This window comes from Myxocyprinus asiaticus, chromosome 46, assembly GCF_019703515.2.
Source record: "Myxocyprinus asiaticus isolate MX2 ecotype Aquarium Trade chromosome 46, UBuf_Myxa_2, whole genome shotgun sequence".
In the NCBI taxonomy this organism is placed as follows: Eukaryota; Metazoa; Chordata; class Actinopteri; order Cypriniformes; family Catostomidae; genus Myxocyprinus; species Myxocyprinus asiaticus.
In genome coordinates, this window is record NC_059389.1 from 6,743,998 (window position 1) to 6,762,500 (window position 18,503).

General features: G+C 37.5%; 2 protein-coding genes across 6 annotated transcripts in view; both read left to right on the forward strand.

The window, feature by feature from the left end:
* Positions 1-13,835, forward strand: part of LOC127435992 (diacylglycerol kinase zeta-like) — a 41,139-nt gene extending 27,304 nt beyond the window's left edge. For 3 of the 4 annotated variants that reach the window (XM_051689856.1, XM_051689857.1, XM_051689859.1), the window contains exons 21-32: positions 547-647; positions 793-872; positions 4,112-4,181; positions 4,311-4,351; positions 4,440-4,630; positions 7,846-7,902; positions 8,043-8,071; positions 8,411-8,460; positions 9,128-9,248; positions 9,331-9,367; positions 9,513-9,612; positions 10,758-13,835. In XM_051689856.1, the coding sequence (XP_051545816.1) occupies positions 547-647; positions 793-872; positions 4,112-4,181; positions 4,311-4,351; positions 4,440-4,630; positions 7,846-7,902; positions 8,043-8,071; positions 8,411-8,460; positions 9,128-9,248; positions 9,331-9,367; positions 9,513-9,612; positions 10,758-10,874 (994 nt within the window). In that variant the 3' untranslated portion in view covers positions 10,875-13,835. The remainder of the gene's footprint in view (positions 1-546; positions 648-792; positions 873-4,111; positions 4,182-4,310; positions 4,352-4,439; positions 4,631-7,845; positions 7,903-8,042; positions 8,072-8,410; positions 8,461-9,127; positions 9,249-9,330; positions 9,368-9,512; positions 9,613-10,757) is intronic. The other variant, XM_051689858.1, reaches the window with a different exon arrangement.
* A 1,502-nt stretch (positions 13,836-15,337) lies between these two features.
* LOC127436215 (midkine-B-like) overlaps positions 15,338-18,503 on the forward strand; it is a 5,782-nt gene continuing 2,616 nt past the window's right edge. The window contains exon 1 of one of the 2 annotated variants that reach the window (XM_051690239.1): positions 15,338-15,491. The gene's annotated coding sequence lies outside the window, so the exon portion shown is untranslated. The remainder of the gene's footprint in view (positions 15,492-18,503) is intronic. The other variant, XM_051690238.1, reaches the window with a different exon arrangement.

An 18,503-nucleotide genomic window follows, 5' to 3' on the forward strand; every position in this document is an offset into this window, starting at 1 on the left:
TGTAACCACCAGACCAAAGGTTCATCCATCCATCCACCACACCAAAAGTTCATTCATCCATCCATTAATACATCCACTAAACTAAAAGTGAATTAATGTATCCACCAAACCAAATGTTCAACTGTCCATCCATCCACAAAACCAAACATAAAGTTCATCCATCCATTCATTATCCAGAAAACCAAACCAATAGTCCATCTATCCATCCATCCGCTAAACCAAAAGCCCATCCCTCTATTCATCTACCAAACCAAACGTTCATCCATCCATCCATCCACCCACTAAACCAGAAGCCCATCCATACATGTCTATTCACACATCCACTCATCCATCATCCATCCATCCATCCATCCATCCACTAAACCAAACCAAACCAAGTTTATCTGTCCATCCATCCATCCACCAAACCAAAAGTTCATCCATCCATCCATCCATCCATCCATAATAATCTTAATGACAGTTTAATGAATAATTTACAAACATTTTCCAATTAAAATGAATTATCAAGATTAAATCTGAATGTTTTTTTCCTTCTTCTGGATGTAGTCAGCAGCCCATCACAGAGAAAATTCAGATCCAGGTGAACCGCATCAGCATGTGTGATTATGAAGCACTGCATTATGATAAGGAGCAGCTCAGGGAGGCCTGTGAGTGTCTCATCTCCTCCACCTCTATCTTTCTCACAGCTATCAAAACCTAGTCACAAACAAACTCCCTCTGTAAAAGCTACTGCCTTTCAAATATGTATAAACTGAACCTGACCTCATTTTCTCTTTGCTTTCACCTTCTCAGCAATTCCTATAGGGGTAATTACAGTTCCTGGGAACAGTGATTTGGAGATGTGTCGGCTCCATATTGAGAAGCTACATGAGGTGCTTTTCAGCTTGTTGAAAGTGGTTATTAATGTGTCAACAGGATGATTTTTCAACAACCTCGTTCCTCATTTGCAAGGTTAAGGGGGGGGGGGGGGGCTGAACTGCCAGAGTTTGGCTTAAAGTTAACCTGAATTGTTCCACCTCTGAAATATATATATATATATATATTTTTTTTTCCAACTAATATCACTAATCTCTCATATTTTTTAACCCTGGCTCCATTCTGGTGTGTAACACCCCCTTTTAGTTTCTTAATGGACAAAATCAAGTTCAGGCCTAGAGTTTTTTTGTTGTTGAATATCCTGTTTCATACTGAAATACATCAGATTACATTAAAGGAATAGTTCACCGAAAAATGAAAATTCTCTCATCATTTACTTACCCTCATGCTATATCAGATCTGTATGACTTTCTTTCTTCTGCTTAACAAAAGCGAAGATTTTTGAAGAAAATCCATACAATACATGTGAATGGTGACCAAAAGTTGTAAGCACCAAAAAGCACATAACGGCAGCATAAAAGTAATCCATAAGACTCCAGTGATCAAATCCATGTCTTCTGAAGCGATCCAATCAGTTTTGAGTGAGAACATAGCAAGATGTAACTGATTTTCACTGTACATCTTTCCATTGCAGTCTCTAGGCATGATCATGAATTCAGGCTCGGTTACACTTCCTAGTGCTGATGCATGCGCAGAGCGCTATAATCAACCTTGAAATCATGATCATCAAGGAGACTGATGTAAAGATTTATAGTGAAAAAGGAGTTACATTTTGGTCTGATCTCACCCAAAACTGATTGGATCTCCTCAGAAGACATGGATTAAACCACTGGAGTCTTGTTGATTACTTTTATGCTGCCTTTATGTCCTTCAAAGTTTTGATCACCATTCACTTGCAATGTATGGCCCTACAGAGCTGAGATATTCTTCTAAAAATCTTTGTTTGTGTTCTGCAGAAGAAAGAAAGTCATACTCATCTGGGAGTATGACTTTCATCGAGCATGAGGGTGAGTAAATGATGAGAGAATTATGAGTAAATGATGAGAGAATTTTCATTTTTGGGTAAACTATTCCTTAAGTGTAATGGGTTATGAACTACAGTTCACATTGACTTTAAACAGATTCAGAGCCACCAAGAGAGCACAACTACATTGTCAAAATGTTGTTTTAAGACAATAATAAAAAAAAAAGGTGGTGATAATGTTTTTAATCTACATTTTTACAGTTGAAGACATTTAGGTCATTAAAACTCATTTTTTTAACCACTCCACAGATTTAATATTAGCAAATTATAGTTTTGGCAAGTCGTTTAGGACATCTACTTTGTGCATGACACAAGTAATTTTTCCAACAATTGTTTACAGATGGATTATTTCACTTTTAATTGACTATATCACAATTCCAGTGGGTCAGAAGTTTACATACACTAAGTTAACTGCGCCTTTATGCAGCTCGGAAAATTCCAGAAAATGATGTCAAGCCTTTAGACAATTCGCTTCTGATAGGAGGTGTACTGAATTGGAGGTGTACTTGTGGATGTATTTTAAGGCCTACCTTCAAACCCAGTGTCTCTTTGCTTGACATCATGGGAAAAACAAAAGAAATCAGCCAAGACCTCAGAAAAAAAATTGTGGACCTCCACGAGTCTGGTTCATCCTTGGGAGAAATTTCCAAATGCCTGAAGGTACCACATTCATCTGTACAACAATAGTACGCAAGTATAAACACCATGGGACCATGCAGCTCAGGAAGGAGATGCATTCTGTCTCCTAGAGATGAATGTAGTTTGGTGCGAAAAGTGCAAATCAATCCCAGAACATCAGCAAAGGACCTTGTGAAGATTCTGGAGGAAACAGGTAGACAAGTATCTATATCCACAGTAAAACGAGTCCTATATCGACATAACCTGAAAAGCTGCTCAGCAAGGAAGAAGCCACTGCTCCAAAACCGCTATAAAAAAGCCAGACTACAGTTTGCAAGTGCACATGGAGACAAAGATTGTACTTTTTGGAGAAATGTCCTCTGGTCTAATGAAACAAAAATTTGGCCAAAAACAATTTGGAGGAAAAAGGTTAAAGATTTCAAGCCGAAGAACACCATCCCAACCGTGAAGTATGGGGGTGGCAGCATCATGTTGTGGGGGTGCTTTGCTGCAGGAGGGACTGGTGCACTTCACAAAATAGATGGCATCATGAGGAAGGAAAATAATGTGGATATATTGAAGCAACATCTCAAGACATCAGCCAGGAAGTTAAAGCTCGGTCGCAAATGGGTCTTCCAAATGGATAATGACCCCAAGCATACCAACAAAGTTGTGGCAAAATGGCTTAAGGACAGCAAAGTCAAAGTATTGGAGTAGCCATCACAAAGCCCTGACCTCAGTCTGATAGAAAATTTGTGGGCAGAACTGAAAAAGCAAGTGCGAGCACGGAAGGAGGCTTACAAACCTGACTCAGTTATACCAGTTCTGTCTGGAGGAATGGGACAAAATTCCAGCAACTTTTTGTGAGAAGCTTGTGGAAGGCTACCCAAAACGTTTGACCCAAGTTAAACAATTTAAAGGCAATGCTACCAAATACAAACAAAGTGTATGTAAACTTCTGACCCACTGGGAATGTGATGAAGGAAATAAAAGCTGAAATAATCATTCTCTCTATATTATTCTGACATTTCACATTCTTAAAATAAAGCAGTGATCCGAACTGACCTAAGACAGGGAATGTTTTCTACGATTAAATGTCAGGAATTGTGAAAAACTGAGTTTAAATGTATTTGGCTAAGGTGTATGTAAACTTCTGACTGTATATGACTGTTGTTGAGATTTTTTTTTTTTTACGTAACAAATACGTTTTCATGCTTTCATTTCATCTTTTACATACAGTCATTCTTTACAAAAAATATACTTCTGTGTTAATGCTACTTGCCTGGAAGAGAGCAAAATGTTTCTTATAAAGTAGTCTGAAATCAGTTTCTTGTGGTGACGTTAACATGTAAGTGTGGCACAAATGATGTGTTTTACCTTTAAGAGAGTAAATTTAGCCACTTTCTACTGTAATTACCATGATTCAGGCAAGCATGTGTGCATGTGACACTCCTCGCACATTGACTTCCTGTTCAATTATAATCTGAGAAAAAACATTGCGACTAATTGAAGTCACACAGAGAGACCGTTTTGGACAGGAGCCATTTTTCACTTGCACTGTCTTCTCTCTCTCTCTCTCTCTCTCTCTGTTAGGAGGGGGATGGTGTGAATACAGATACACTAAACATGCCAAAGCTTTCACCGAAATGGTGCTTCCTGGACTGTAAGCAGAGCTTTTCAAATTATTTGCAAAAGAGGAGAGAATTTGTCCAAAAAATAGTCATAATTAAGTAATAAAAATTACTTTTTGCAGTGCATAATCACTCGTTGTTGTTGTTTGATTTGTTAACAGCTACAACTGCGGACCGTTTCTACAGAATAGACCGCGGTCAGGTAACTGTAAAAAATAACTTTTAGGTTTACATTTGTTTTACGTGTCATATTTTTCCTTTTTACTCTGAAACATTGCATCTCTCTGCAGGAGCATCTTAACTATGTGACAGAGATCTCCCAGGATGAGCTTTTCATCCTGGACCCGGAGCTGGTCACCAAGGAGACGGTGGGCACGTCGCCCGGAATGCCGGGAGCGATGGAAACCATAGGGGGATGTTCCAAAACCACACACCAGTTTGCTTTTCCTGCCTGTTCTCCTGGGCCTTCTCCACTGTGCAGGTAGGTTAAAATGAGTCACTTCATATAAAAAAACATGTAGTTAAGGTGTATCAATTGATGTTGTCAGGGTAGCAAACAGAGCAGCCTAAAAGTGCATTTTTATTTTGCTTTTTAACTGTTGAGTAGCTGAGTTTGTGTGTGGGCAGGTTTTGCTTTGCCTGTGTGCACAACATTTCTGAAAATGCCCTCCAGAAGAATAGCAAAAGCTGACAAAACACCTTGCAAAGAGGAGTTTTGTCCCCACAAGCACAAATGTTTTATAAAGAGACTAAATAATGACATATTAATTATGCATTCAGCCAGTTGGTGTGTTGTAGGGTTAGTATTAATCTATAGTAATTAACCCACTGTATATTAAGAACAATAAATTTGAATGCACTTACAAAAAAGTACCATGGTATTACTATGTTTTTTGGACATGCACCTTGGTACGGCTATAGTATTCTTTCAAGTACCCTTAAATACCATGCATATGTATATGGTAATTAAACAGTACCATGGTATATATTAAAGTACCACTGTATCATGGTACCACTACAGTACTTTTTTGTAAACAATATACAATATATACAATGGGGACCAAAAGTCTGAGACAACACAACAGCCCCTCATGAACACCCCTGCTATTAAACACTCATTTATCAGCGTATACATTCACCCTCCCCAGGCCTAATGCACAGTGTAATACTTAGAAAAAACACATCCCATCTGTCAGACCTCATTGTGGCTATTGTTCTGTCACAGTAAATTATACACAGCTTACAAACAATGGGGCTAACCTCACGAAATCTATCAAAAACATGCATAGGTCATATTTCAACACAAAATCAAGCAAAAAATCCCCTTTTTTTCTCCCAATTTGGAATGCCCAATTCCCAATGTGCTTTTTTTTTTTTTTTTAAGTCCTTGTGGTCGCGTAGTGATTCACCTCAGTCTGGGTTGCCTTCGCGTCTGAGACCGTCAACCATGTTGAGCGCATTGCCACGGAGACAGCGCGTGTGGAGGCTTCACGCCATCCACCGCGGCAATCACGCTTAACTCACCACGTGCCCCACCGAGAACGAACCACATTATGGCGACCACGAGGAGGATACCCCATGTGAATCTACCCTCCCTAGCAACCGGGCCAATTTGGTTGCTTAGGAAACCTGGCTGGAGTCACTCAGCACGCCCTGGGATTCGAACTAGCGAACTCCAGGGGTGGTAGCCAGTGTCTTTACCACTGAGCTACCCAGGCCCATATATATTCAGATTATTAAAATACATTACATTATTGTGGCAGAGGAGTAAAGAACTGATAAGACAATACAAAAAGTGCCTTTAGAATCCAATGTATTGTTTATTTGCATATTATTGAACATAAGCCAATCATTGGCCTACAGTTCACAGCAATCCATTTTGCAATTGAATTTGTCAATCAGTCCGAGATTTATTATGAGTGCTTGTCTAAGGATCTGTCAATGTACACCATCGTCAGACGGACGCTTTTGGAGCATCTTACTCTGGTTGTGTCACTTCATAAACGTACCAATTTTAGGTTGCTGTGTCAAGTTATATGTAGTTTAATACTTAGAAGAACTAGTGAGATGAGATTAAGATCCCTGCGTTCTTGACTCCAAGCTGTGTTCTGAACGTCAGAACGCATCCTGGTGTTGCGTTGTCTGCTGAAGGGTTGGTTTGTTCTCTTTATAAGCTGGGCATTGCCTATACAGATGAAGTTTATCTTACTGCCCCCTGGAGAAAACAGGTGGTACTTCAAACTTGAATTGCTTGAATTTAACGTGTTATTATTTATATAATTAATCGCCCTGAATTAACGCGTTAAATCGACAGCCCTAATATTAATAAATATATATTAACCAAGAATAATTAATGTAAAAAATATGTATTATTTAAATATTCGATATTCATCAATGATCATTGTTCATTCATGATACCCAATTTTAGGGCTGTTCAATTCCAGAAATTTTGGAATCAACTCCAATTCCAGGTTTTCAGAAACCATGTAATCGATTCCAAGGGTCAATTCCAGATGAATTTTCTCGATTCTTAAAGCTGCACTATGTAACTTTGTGCTCTACAGCGACATCTGTGGTTGAAACGTAAAATTGCAAGCAATTTGCGGAAGAATACATTACATCAGTCATGTTCTGGCACTGCTCTTCTGGTGAATGAATCTTCCAATTTGAGCATACCTGGACATCGACTGTGTGTGATCATGACTGGAGCCAGAGTTATAACGTGCTATTTTCATGCTGACATTATGTTATACGATTAAACATTTGAAATGGAAATATTATTTTCTATGCAATGCACACAATAACACCGTAAACCTAAAACATAAAACGGGGATTCAATAATGATGGGGATAAAATATACTTTATGCAAAATACGCCAATAGGGATCTCGCCTAGGGCGCCAGAATGGTCTGAAACGGCCCTGACATCAGCACTAGGTCACCATCAACACTGTTAATGATAGCAGGGTTCATGATAGCAATACCATGGTGTTTTTGAAGCACCTTGGAGTAGCATGTAAATACCATTGAGTATATCAAAGTACCATGGTATTACCATCTGATTCCATCATTTTACCATGTTACTGCCACAATACTTTTTTGTTAGGATGATAAATCTAGAATTAATCTGCCTTCAGAAGCCTTCACTGTTTCCATGGAGATTTAATAACCAATGCATCTGAATCAAACAATCGATTCTTTCTGGAATGGATTCCCAGCTCTACCTAATCCATTATCTTTTATATTCTCCATATGGACCTGCTGCATATCATATAGTGTTATGTCATATGCTATTTACAACACATTTACAACAAGTCATTACTAACAACAAAACAAGCCAACAAAGTTATCCATCCCATCCCATTATGCTCCTCTCTAGATCAGTCCTTACGAAATGTATTGTGGCTTTACCGTGGTATAGTGATGATATCAGATGGTAATACCATGCTACTGTGAAATATACAATGGAACTGAATGATTACCATATACCATGGTCTTAACATGCAACTCCAAACTACTTAAAAGAATAATATGGTACCACCGTGTTACATGTCTCAAAAACATAGTATTTCAGTGGTACGATGTTCATAAGCCATGGTACTTTTTTGTTGGTGAGAGACCACAAGATATTCATTTTCAAATGAATATCTGACATATGCTTGTTGTTTGTCTTTGTCCATTGTATTTCATATCAAAGGAGGGGAGCAAAAATTATGAATATAAATCGTTCAAACACACCTGAAGGAGACTCAAGGTATTGTCAATGAATATACAATGTTTAATTATTTTTTATGCCTAGGGGTGTGAGCCTTACTAATGTAGTTTCATAATTTGTTTAGATTATGAATATTGATAAGTTAACATGCAATATTATTTTGTTCTGTGGATTCACAGGTTAGATATCTGGAATGATGCAGATCAAGGTAGATAAATATATTCAATATACATTGCTAATTAAAAGTTTGGACACACCTTCTCATGCTTTAATATCATTTTAATATGTGAAAAATAGTTATAATAAAGTCATGAACATTAAGAAATAATCCAGTCCAACTCATCCATTAAAATAATTAATACAATTTTAGTTTAGCAAAGAAATGCATACATTGGTAGACAAATATAATTGTGCCTAACTAATTCGAAGCATTTAAGCATAAGCCAAAACTTTTAACTGGTTGTTTATAGCTTGATACGTTTATGCTTTCTCTAATTATGCATTAAATACAAGAAAAGTGTTTCATATTTTGTTCAATTTCTTTCAGAATCAATAAACATGATCTTTGAGGCTGTGAAGTCTGACAACTTTGAAAAGGTATTTAAAAATAACCTGTCTAAGATTTACACAAATCAATCTGAACATCATAATTTTAATTATTATTGAAGATGGATGGATGGATGGATTAGATAGATGGAAGGATGGATGGATGGATGGATTGATGGATGGATGGAAAGATGGATGGAAAGAGATTAGATGAAAGGATAGATGGATGGATGGATGGATGGATGGATGGAAAGAAGCATGAAAAGATGATGGAAAGATGATGGAAAGAGATTAGATGAAAAGATAGATAGATAGATGGATGGATGGATGGAAAGAGATTAGATGAAAGGATGGATGGATGGATGGATGGAAAGAGATTAGATGAAAGGATAGATGAATGATGGATGAATGGATGGATGGATGGATGGAAAGCATGAAAAGATGGAAAGAGATTTTGATGAAAAGATGGATGGATGGATGGATGGATGGATAGGTGGATGAAAAGATGGATGGAAAGAGATTAGATGAAAGGATTGATGGAAAGACAGATTGGATAGGCAGACAGATAGATGAAAGGATGGATGATGGATGGATAGATAGATTAGAGAGATGGAAAGATAGATGGATGGATGGATGGATGAAAATCACCAATAAAGATGCCGTGTATCAGTTCTCTGCCTAACATTGCAAGATCTGACGGACTGTCTGTCTGCCTCAGCTAGTACAGATGCATGAAAACGGAACAAATTTGTTGGTGCAGGACCGGTTCGGCTGCACCCTCCTGCATTACGCTGTCGATGTCAGCAACAAAGAGATTGTCAAGTATATCATTGATAATGGTGAGTCAGTTACATTTGACTCTTTGTTTGATCTTACTGCGCATTTTATTTCTAATTTTCTTTCGCTGTCTTTGGTGAATAGCTCCTGCCTGCATCCTGGATGTGACAGTGAAATCGACGTAAGTAGAAATTTAACTTCTTTTACACCGTCTGATTCATGGTTAAAGAGAATCAACTAGTTTTATTGTATGCGGTCTTCAGACTGTCAGTATCTGAGTCATAGGAGCCAAGATTATGAGATGTTTTTGTGTGTTTGTGACTCAGAGGGGAGACGGCTTTGCATAAGGCCGCTGCATCACGCCAGAGAACGATCTGCTATTACCTGATGGAGGCAGGTGCATCTCTCATGAAGACAGACCTACAGGTGAGAAGATGCACATAGTCCTCATACTGAACGTCTTCAGCGACCTCTTCCAGCTCTTCGTGTTTGGTTGGGCTCTTTCAACCATGACAGTCTACATGTGATTTTCAAAAAAAAAAAAATTTCAATCAAATGCAACAAAGTCATTTGAGAAAAGATAAGCAAAATGAGAGATATTATGTTGTCACTTCTATGGATTTCAGTGGTCAATTTGTATCAAAAGATACTCAAAAGCTAAGGGAGAGACTGTTTTCTTCTGGTAAGCTTAACTTAAAGCATTGATTCTCAGCTGGGTGTGGATCACAAACCAGATTTTACATTGGACAACAAGTGACAACCGAAGACAGTACCCAAATTGTTTAACCATACAAAAGTAATGAAAATGTCCTTAAAATTAAACATAAAAGTTATTAATATTACGCCGAGCTGCATGCAAATTTGTTAATCGTTTTAGAAAATACTGTGTATAAAAACACTAATATATTCATTTTATTTTTAGTTAGTTTTGAAGTAATGAAAATGTATTATTTTAGTTTAATTTTTTCCCAACTGAATGCTCATTTTTATTTTTATTTCCGTAAACAAATTTTTTTCGTTATTTTTTGTTTGAGTGAATTAGCTAAATTAATTAGCATGGCTGCGCGGTCTCGTGCCACAGGTAATAACAGTGGTGCTGACAGATGGGCAATACAGCACGATTGCGAGTGTAATATTGCTTTTATACAACAGTAAGTAAATAAGTAGGTAAAACTAAGGACTCTCCCAACAAATTGCTCTTGTGTAAGGAACTTTCTTATGCAGGAATTTTTGTAAAGTTTTTGGAGAAACAATGACATGTGTGTATGAGAGAGTGTGTGTGATTACCTTTCAGTGATGAACAGTAATCCTGCAGCTGTTAGTTTAACTCTATTCCTCAGCTGTAATGCAATAGTAATCTGCTCCGGTCATGGCCTAGCAGTAAGTGCACACCCAGGGTCATATAACATCTGTGGTACATTAAGCTGTGTTGTTCATGTGGCTGGCATTAGTTCGAATCTGGCTGGTAACATTTCCCAATCCTGCCTCCACCTTTAACCATAATTTCCTGGCCTCTCTTCGCCGTGTTTAAAAAATTGGCTTAAAGGCTTAATGTCTCCCTTTACCTGCAGGGTGAAACTCCAAAGATGTATGCGGAGAAAGCTCAGGACTTTGAACTGGCTGAGTACTTAGAAAACCGGCAGCACCACCAGATGATCCAGAGAGATGACCATGAGACCGCTGTTTGACCAGCCTCCAAAACTGTCGTTCTCAACAACCACTAAAACCACTGGGGCATAACTCGCCTGTCCCAGGTCCAGTTTATCTCGCACAGCAATGTTGTGAGGCAGCATGTCTACAGAAATTAGTTTGTTTGCTCTATCGATTGTTTTGCCAAAAAGACAGTGTTTGTGTCATGTTTCAGAATGCATGAGTTTGCTGCGTCTTGTCCAGCTATCAGGACGGCACAAACAGGCATCGCTTTGCTCCTTAGAACACAATGTGCAAAATTTTGGGGATTTCAGGGCTGAAATAACCATGAATTAAAGTGGCTTTTATATAACTACTATAAGGCAAAGCAGATAAACCTCAAGGGAGTTATAAAAATGTTAGAAGAGAGGTTTTAATTTTGAAAGAAACTACTGCTGCTTTTGACTACATCACTCAATATTGTATAAAATTGTTTGGATTTAAAAACTCTGTTACTCATTGCGTATCTAAAGTTTTTGCAGATATGTGTAAACTTAATAGTTACGTGAACGACTGAACTTCACAAGTTACTCTTGCAAGTTACTGAACTTCTGCAAATATCTGCACTGCAAAAAAAAACCAAAAAAAAAAAAACCTCTTAATCAGCATTTTTTTTTTTTTTTCATCTTGGTTTCCAGTAAAAATGTCTGAACACCCTTTTAAAAACCAGACAAATTTACCTGAGAAGCAAAGACTTGTTTTCAGGGACTATATCTCGAATAAAGGAATATTCCGGGTTCAATACAAGTTAAGCTCAATTAACAGCATTTGTGGCATAATGTTTCGACACTTCTCTACATTATTTTTTTTTTTAAATAAGAAAAAAAAAAAAAAAGAAAAAATCCTGTTAAGGCACTTACAATGGAAGTGAATAGAGCCAGTCCATAAACACTAAAATAAACATAGTTTTAAAGAAGTATAGTCATATGATATAAACACTATATAAAGTATAGTGATTTTAGTGTGATAAAATCGCCTACTAACCTTATATGTTTAACATTATTAACTTGTCTTGAACCTGGAATATTCCTTTTTTAAGTTTTATTTTATTTTTTTTACCCCATTGACAAGTTGTTTTACCTTGTTTTAAGCATAAACGTCACTAAATTATTATATTTATGCTTAAAACCAGAAAGAACAATTTGACAATGGGGTAAGACATTTTTTTTATTCAAGGTATATTCTCTGAAAAATGAATTAATATAAGTTCAATATAAGTTAAGCTCAGTCGACAGCATTTGTGGCATAATGTTGATAACCACAAAAATTTACTTTGACTCGTCCCTCCTTTTTTTTTTTAAAAAAAGCAAAAAACTGGGTAACAGTGAGACACTTACAATGGAAGTGAATGGGGCCAATCGGTAAATGTTAAAAACTCACTTTTTATAGCCACAAGACATAAACAAAATGCGCATTAACATGATTTTAGTGGGATAAAATCGCTCACTTGCCTTTTCTGTGTAAAGTCATTGCCAGTTTTACAACTTCGTTGCCATAACGGCGTGATGTCAACAAACCCTAAATTTACTGTAAAAATGACAAATTAAACAACTTTACAGATCAAATAATACACGAGTATTAACAGAAGAATTAATGTAAGTGCTTTTATAAAATTAGAAGCTTCACATTTCTGAGTTTAAACCCTCCAAAATTTGGCCCCATTGACTTCCATTGTAAGTGTCTCACTGTAACTCTGATTTGTGCTTTTTTAAAGAAAATGACAGATGAGTTGAAATTATTTTTTGTGGTAATCAACATTATGCCACAAATGCTGTTGATTGAGCTTAACTTGTATTGAATGTAGAATATTCCTTTAAGTTATCTTGTTTTAAGGATGTTAAAAAAAATGTACTGAAAACCTATACAGAAATACTGATTAAGAAAATTGATTTTTGCGGTGTACAGCTAGGCTTCCACTCTCAAATGTTTTTTTCCAGTTTGAGATAGACATTGTTTTCATAACCTCCTGTGTTTAAGAATGCTTCCTCAGCTGTTGTTACGGGCCTTTTCTCTCTTTGTGGTAAACGCTTGAATTTCCTGAAGTATTCCATTAATTACTACTTAAGAATCACTGTTAGAAAGCATTAAGTCACATGTACCATATCTTATAAATCATAATTATTTGTTAGTCGATAATTTGCCTCATATTACTTGGCAAAGAAAGCTTGCACTGACCACTAATCTTTTGAATTAGCAATACAGTATGATCTGTTAATTTTTATTTCAGGTTAACTTTAACGTCAACGCAAGAGCCTTGGTCTTGTTAGTTTTGATTTCTGGCCAAATTGACTGTGTTAAGTACACAGAAAGTTCTTGAATTATGCTGCCAGGACCGTTTAAGCTTTAAAGGCATAATCCTGAACTGATAAATCACATTATCAGTGACGAATGGCCATTTGCAAAGACCAAACAGGAGAGAACCGAAGGATACAGTATGTTGCTGTCTTGGGTTTTGCATTGGGGTTTTTTTTTTTTCAACTCTGACAGAGTTATCAATATATTTATGCCATCATCTTCAACTACTTTATGTACATGAAAATTTACTAAATGCTTGATTAATAAGAGGTAGGAAAGCTGGTCTTTTTACAAAGCAGCCATTGGACAACACTGTGTTGTCAGCATTGCCATATGTGTGTTTGTGGTGAGCTGTCATTGAAAATAGAATAAAGTGTCAATTTTGTCAGTGCTTTGTATGAGTTGCTATGCAATTCCAAATAGACAAGACGTGTATATAATCTGTCGAACATTTAAAAAATGTGCGAACAATCTGTTCCGATATACAGGTCTTGCATTTGTATGTGATATGAACTTAGATCAAGTTAATGCTTTATAAGACTAGGTAAGAGTTTTGTTAGATATTCAAGAGGAATAGTCATATATTTGGGGCTGGTTTGTTACTGTCTACTTGGAAAAAAAAGAAAAAAGAAAAAAAATGAAATAAAGTCCTTCAAAAAAACAAATTGATGTTGTCTGAATATGTATTTTTTTCTATTAGGCATCAAGGGGTTTAACTGACTGAGAATAGCAACACATTGTGTCTGACTTCACTTAATAAAGGCTCTATTGGCAAACACACACACATACATCATTGTGATTACACTCACATCCCCTTATCTCAGCAATGGTGTCTTTTTGTGTTTAGAACACTGGGTGGTAAACATTGTATCATGTTGAACTGTGCCTTTCCATAGGAGGGTCTTTACATCATGAATGAGTTACCGGTGATGATGGATGTGTTGACATTTGTGACTCATTTATCATTTGGGAGGTTACATTGTTCTCTCTCTCTTTCTATAAAAGCAGTAAGTGGAAAGGGACACATATTTATTTTTAAATCAGTTTAACCTCCATTCATTTTTTGCTTAAAGTTAAAAAAAATGTTTTTAAAACATTTCACACAAATCAATCTCAAGAATTCTAGATAGATGGATGAAAAGATGGATGGAAAAAGGTTAAATGAAAGGATAGATGGATGGATGGATGGAAAGAGATTAGATGAAAGGATGGATGGATGGATGGATGGAAAGAGAGTAGATGAAAGGATGGATGGATGGATGGAAAGAGTAGATGAAAGGATAGATAGATAGATAGATAGAGATTAGATGAAAGGATAGATAGAGATTGGATGAAAGGATAGATAGATAGATAGAGATTGGATGATGGATAGATGGATGGCTGGAAAGAGATTGGATAGATGGATGGATGATGGATGCATGATAGATGGATGGATGGATGGATGGCAAGAGATTGGATGGATGGATGGATGGATAGAGATTAGATGAAAGGATAGATAGATAGAGATTGGATGATGGATAGATAGATGGATGGCTGGAAAGAGATTGGATAGATGGATGGATGATGGATGCATGATAGATGGATGGATGGCAAGAGATTGGATGGATGGATGGATGGATGGATAGAGATTAGATGAAAGGATAGATAGATAGATAGATGGAAAGAGATTGGATGGTTGGATAGATAGATGGATGGCTGGAAAGAGATTGGATGGATGGATGGATGGCTGGATGGCAAGAGATTGGATGGATGGATGGATGGCTGGATGGATAGAGATGAGATGAAAGGATAGATAGATAGATAGATAGATAGATAGATAGATAGATAGATAGATAGATAGCTGGAAAGAGATTGGATGGATGATAGATTGATGGATGGCTGGCAAGAGATTGGATGGATGGATAGATGGATGGATAGAGATTAGATGAAAGGATAGACAGATAGATAGATAGATAGATAGATGGCTGGAAAGAGATTGGATGGATGGATAGATAGATAGATGGATGGCTGGAAAGAGATTGGATGGATGGATGGATGATAGATGGATGGATAGATGGAAAGAGATTAGATGAAAGGATAGATAGATAGATAAATAGATAGATAGATAGATAGTTGGATGGATGGAAAGAGATTAGATGAAAGGATAGAGAGAGTGTGAGAGAGAGAGAGAGAGAGAGAGAGAGAGAGAGAGAGAGAGAGAGAGCACAGCCATGCGACCAGCTCAAACTAGTTTGTAGAAACACAAAGAGCAGCAGAGAGATCATACAGAGGGCTGAACAGGATACACGTTTACAGCACAGGATCGTATTCACAGCAATAAGGCAAGTATATAAAACCGCATTAAATGTGTTTTACAGTGGTTATTTTGAATGTGCCGGTTAGGTTAGTGATATTATAATGTTTCTTTACATTTCTAATATTAATTTAGGTGCATTTATGTCATTATATCGAACGATGTTCCGAGCGCATATCAGTGCACTGTTGTGTCATAATAAACGGGTTTGTCTGAGATTGAGCGTTAATAGGCGCTTTATTTTGAAGACTGATTTTATTTCAGCACAAAAAATGTCTGTGTTTTAAAAGCAGAATATTTCATAGTTAATACTAAAACAATAAGAGGTTGAGCTGCGACATTAAGGTGAAAATCGCTGAAATGTGCAAAACAAGGGGCCGTTCACACCGAACACGTTTGTGCGTCCGTCCGCGCTGTTTTACAATCGTTTCCTTTGTAAACATACGCTAAACAGACGTCTTTGACCGTTACTCAGCGCCTCGCGTTGTTTAGACTGCTAAAGACACCTGCGTTCTGTGATATTCGTTGTGTTACGTCTAGTGTTTTTTTGTTTTGTTTTGTTTTTTTTAGCGCAAGAACACGTTTAGTCTGAACGACCCCTTATTGTTTTATATGCGACCGTTTTGGGTTACAGTCGTTTGTTTTAATGCTGGATATCTCACTAAAGCGATGCATTCGTGTTGTAATTGAGTCGTGGAGTGTGTTTTTGTGTGTGAGGGCTCTTTAAGGATCTAAAGACGTAAGAGAAATGATGCCCTCTGAAGTGCCAATGAGGACCAGCTGCCATCAACTGCTGACCCACTTCTCCAAATCAGAACCAAATGGGCACATCAGTGCTTGCAATTTAATTCAAGCCATGCAAAATGAATAGCTTCGTGAAAATGAAGCTTAATAGCCCTGCTGAAAAAAATAAATAGCTGGTTTGGGGTGGGGGGGGGAGTTAAACAAGAAGAACAAAAATATCCAGATGCAGGGATTTCTAGAGAGCCTGCACGGATCTAGTTTGTCGTGAACTTTGTGCTCCATGAGGAAGTTCTCAAAATGTCCAGTTCTGCATTTATCAAAGGCAGCATCCCACATCTCCTCTCCCAACAACAGAGCGGTTTTTGTCTTCTGATGCAAATAGGCTTATATTCAAAGGAGTTGAGCGGAGACCCCCTCCCTCCCTCCCTCCGCCCCTCCTTAAGACACAGCATGGCATCTGTGTTAGGGCTCTTTCAGAGAAGGAAGTAAAACAGGCGAGATCCTGCTTTGTTCAGAGCCAGTGAGTCAGGCTCCTCTAAGGCCCAGCTAAATGTCTTTGAGTACTTGGCCTCTTTCCCCACGGAGGCTGTGGAGGAGAAGGGAGGGGATTCGGGGGACCCCTACCGACCGCTGTTTCTCCTTGCACAAAAGTCCGACCCCGAGGAGCCCTTCACATTTATGAGTGCATGAAGAATGGAGCCGTGCCGCGGGCTGCGGTGTGAAAGAAGCCTGATTTAAAGGAGGCTGGAAAAGAATGAAAGGGAGAAGTGGTGTGTGCTTTTTTTCTGGAAGAGGGAAAATATAGAGAGACTCTTTTATGGAGTGACACACAGCAGGATGCTAGAATGGCTCAGGACACTATGTACACAGAGGTTTTAATTCAAATGTACTCAGTCCGAAGGCAAAAACATACAAATATTATCTATAATTATCTTATTTGATCTCTTTCACAGGGTTGAGATGCTCTTGTCCTTAAGTAGACATTTTTGCAGATTTAATTGTTGTTTGGAAGAATGCTCTTCTGGAAAAAACTGCTTAAAGGAATATTCCTGGTTCAGTATAAATTAAGCTCAATCTGCATCATTTGCGGCATAATATTGGTTACCACAACAATGTATTTTTACCCGTCCTTCCTTTTCTTTAAAAATGGCAAAAATCTGGGTTACAGTGAGGCTCTGACAATGGAAGTGAATGGAGTCAATCTGAATCAAAAGTATAGCCACAAGATGTAAACAGTATGCGTGTTAACATGATTTTAGATTGATAAAATCGCTTAATAACCTTTGCTGTGTAAAGTTATATCCAATTTTACAACTTCGTTGAGACAACATAACCCAGTAATCCTGGTAAATGGCATTTACAGCTCAAATAACACATGACTTTTAACAAAACAATTAAAGTAATAGTAAGTGCTTTTATAAAATTAGGAGCTTCACATTTCTGGCTTTAAACCCTCCAAAATAGGCCCCATTGGCTTCCATTGTAAGTGCCCCACTGTAACCTCAATTTTTGCGCTTTAAAAAATAAAAGGGCGAGTCGAAATACATTTTTGTGCAAATCAACAAAATGTCACAAATGCTGTCAATTGAGCTTAACTTGTATTGAACCCGGAATATTCCTTTAAACCAGCCTAAGCTGGTATGCTGGTGTCCCAGCCTTTGTTGGTCTGGTTTGTTGGTTTGTTGGTTTAAGTGCTGAGCACTTGTCAGCTGATGATTCTGGGAGACCAGCTGAAGACCAGCTTTAATCAACAAGACCACCAAGCCATCTTAGACTGGTTTGAGATGTTCTTTTTCAGCATGGTGGCCTTAGGAGGAGTCAAAATTAAAACCAAGATGTGAAAATGATTCAAATTAGGATGTAAGCAAATAGTTAAGATTGGGCAGGACCAAAGTTCAAGAATCATTAATTGAAAAAATCATATTGATTGGACACTAATCTGATTTTTTTTTGTTTTTTTTGTTTTGTATATGGTGGTTTTGGCCTTGTAGTCACAGATAGTTAGACCCACAGGTGTCCTTATTTATATCACAGCCAGGCATAAATAGAAGTTTCAGAAACAGGTGTGGAATCAGAAACAGTGACTATGCTGGGCAATTGGTTAGATGTAGTTTCAACACCAACTGGACCGCCTACTCTTTTGTGAATAGACAACCACAATTTCAGCCATATTAAGTAACCCCTATTTTTAGTCACAATCTGACTACATTTCTGATCAATTGTTGATCAGAGTGATATAGTTTTAAAGGTTTACTTTCTGGGTTCGTATTAAAATGTGTTTTATGTCTTTTCTGCT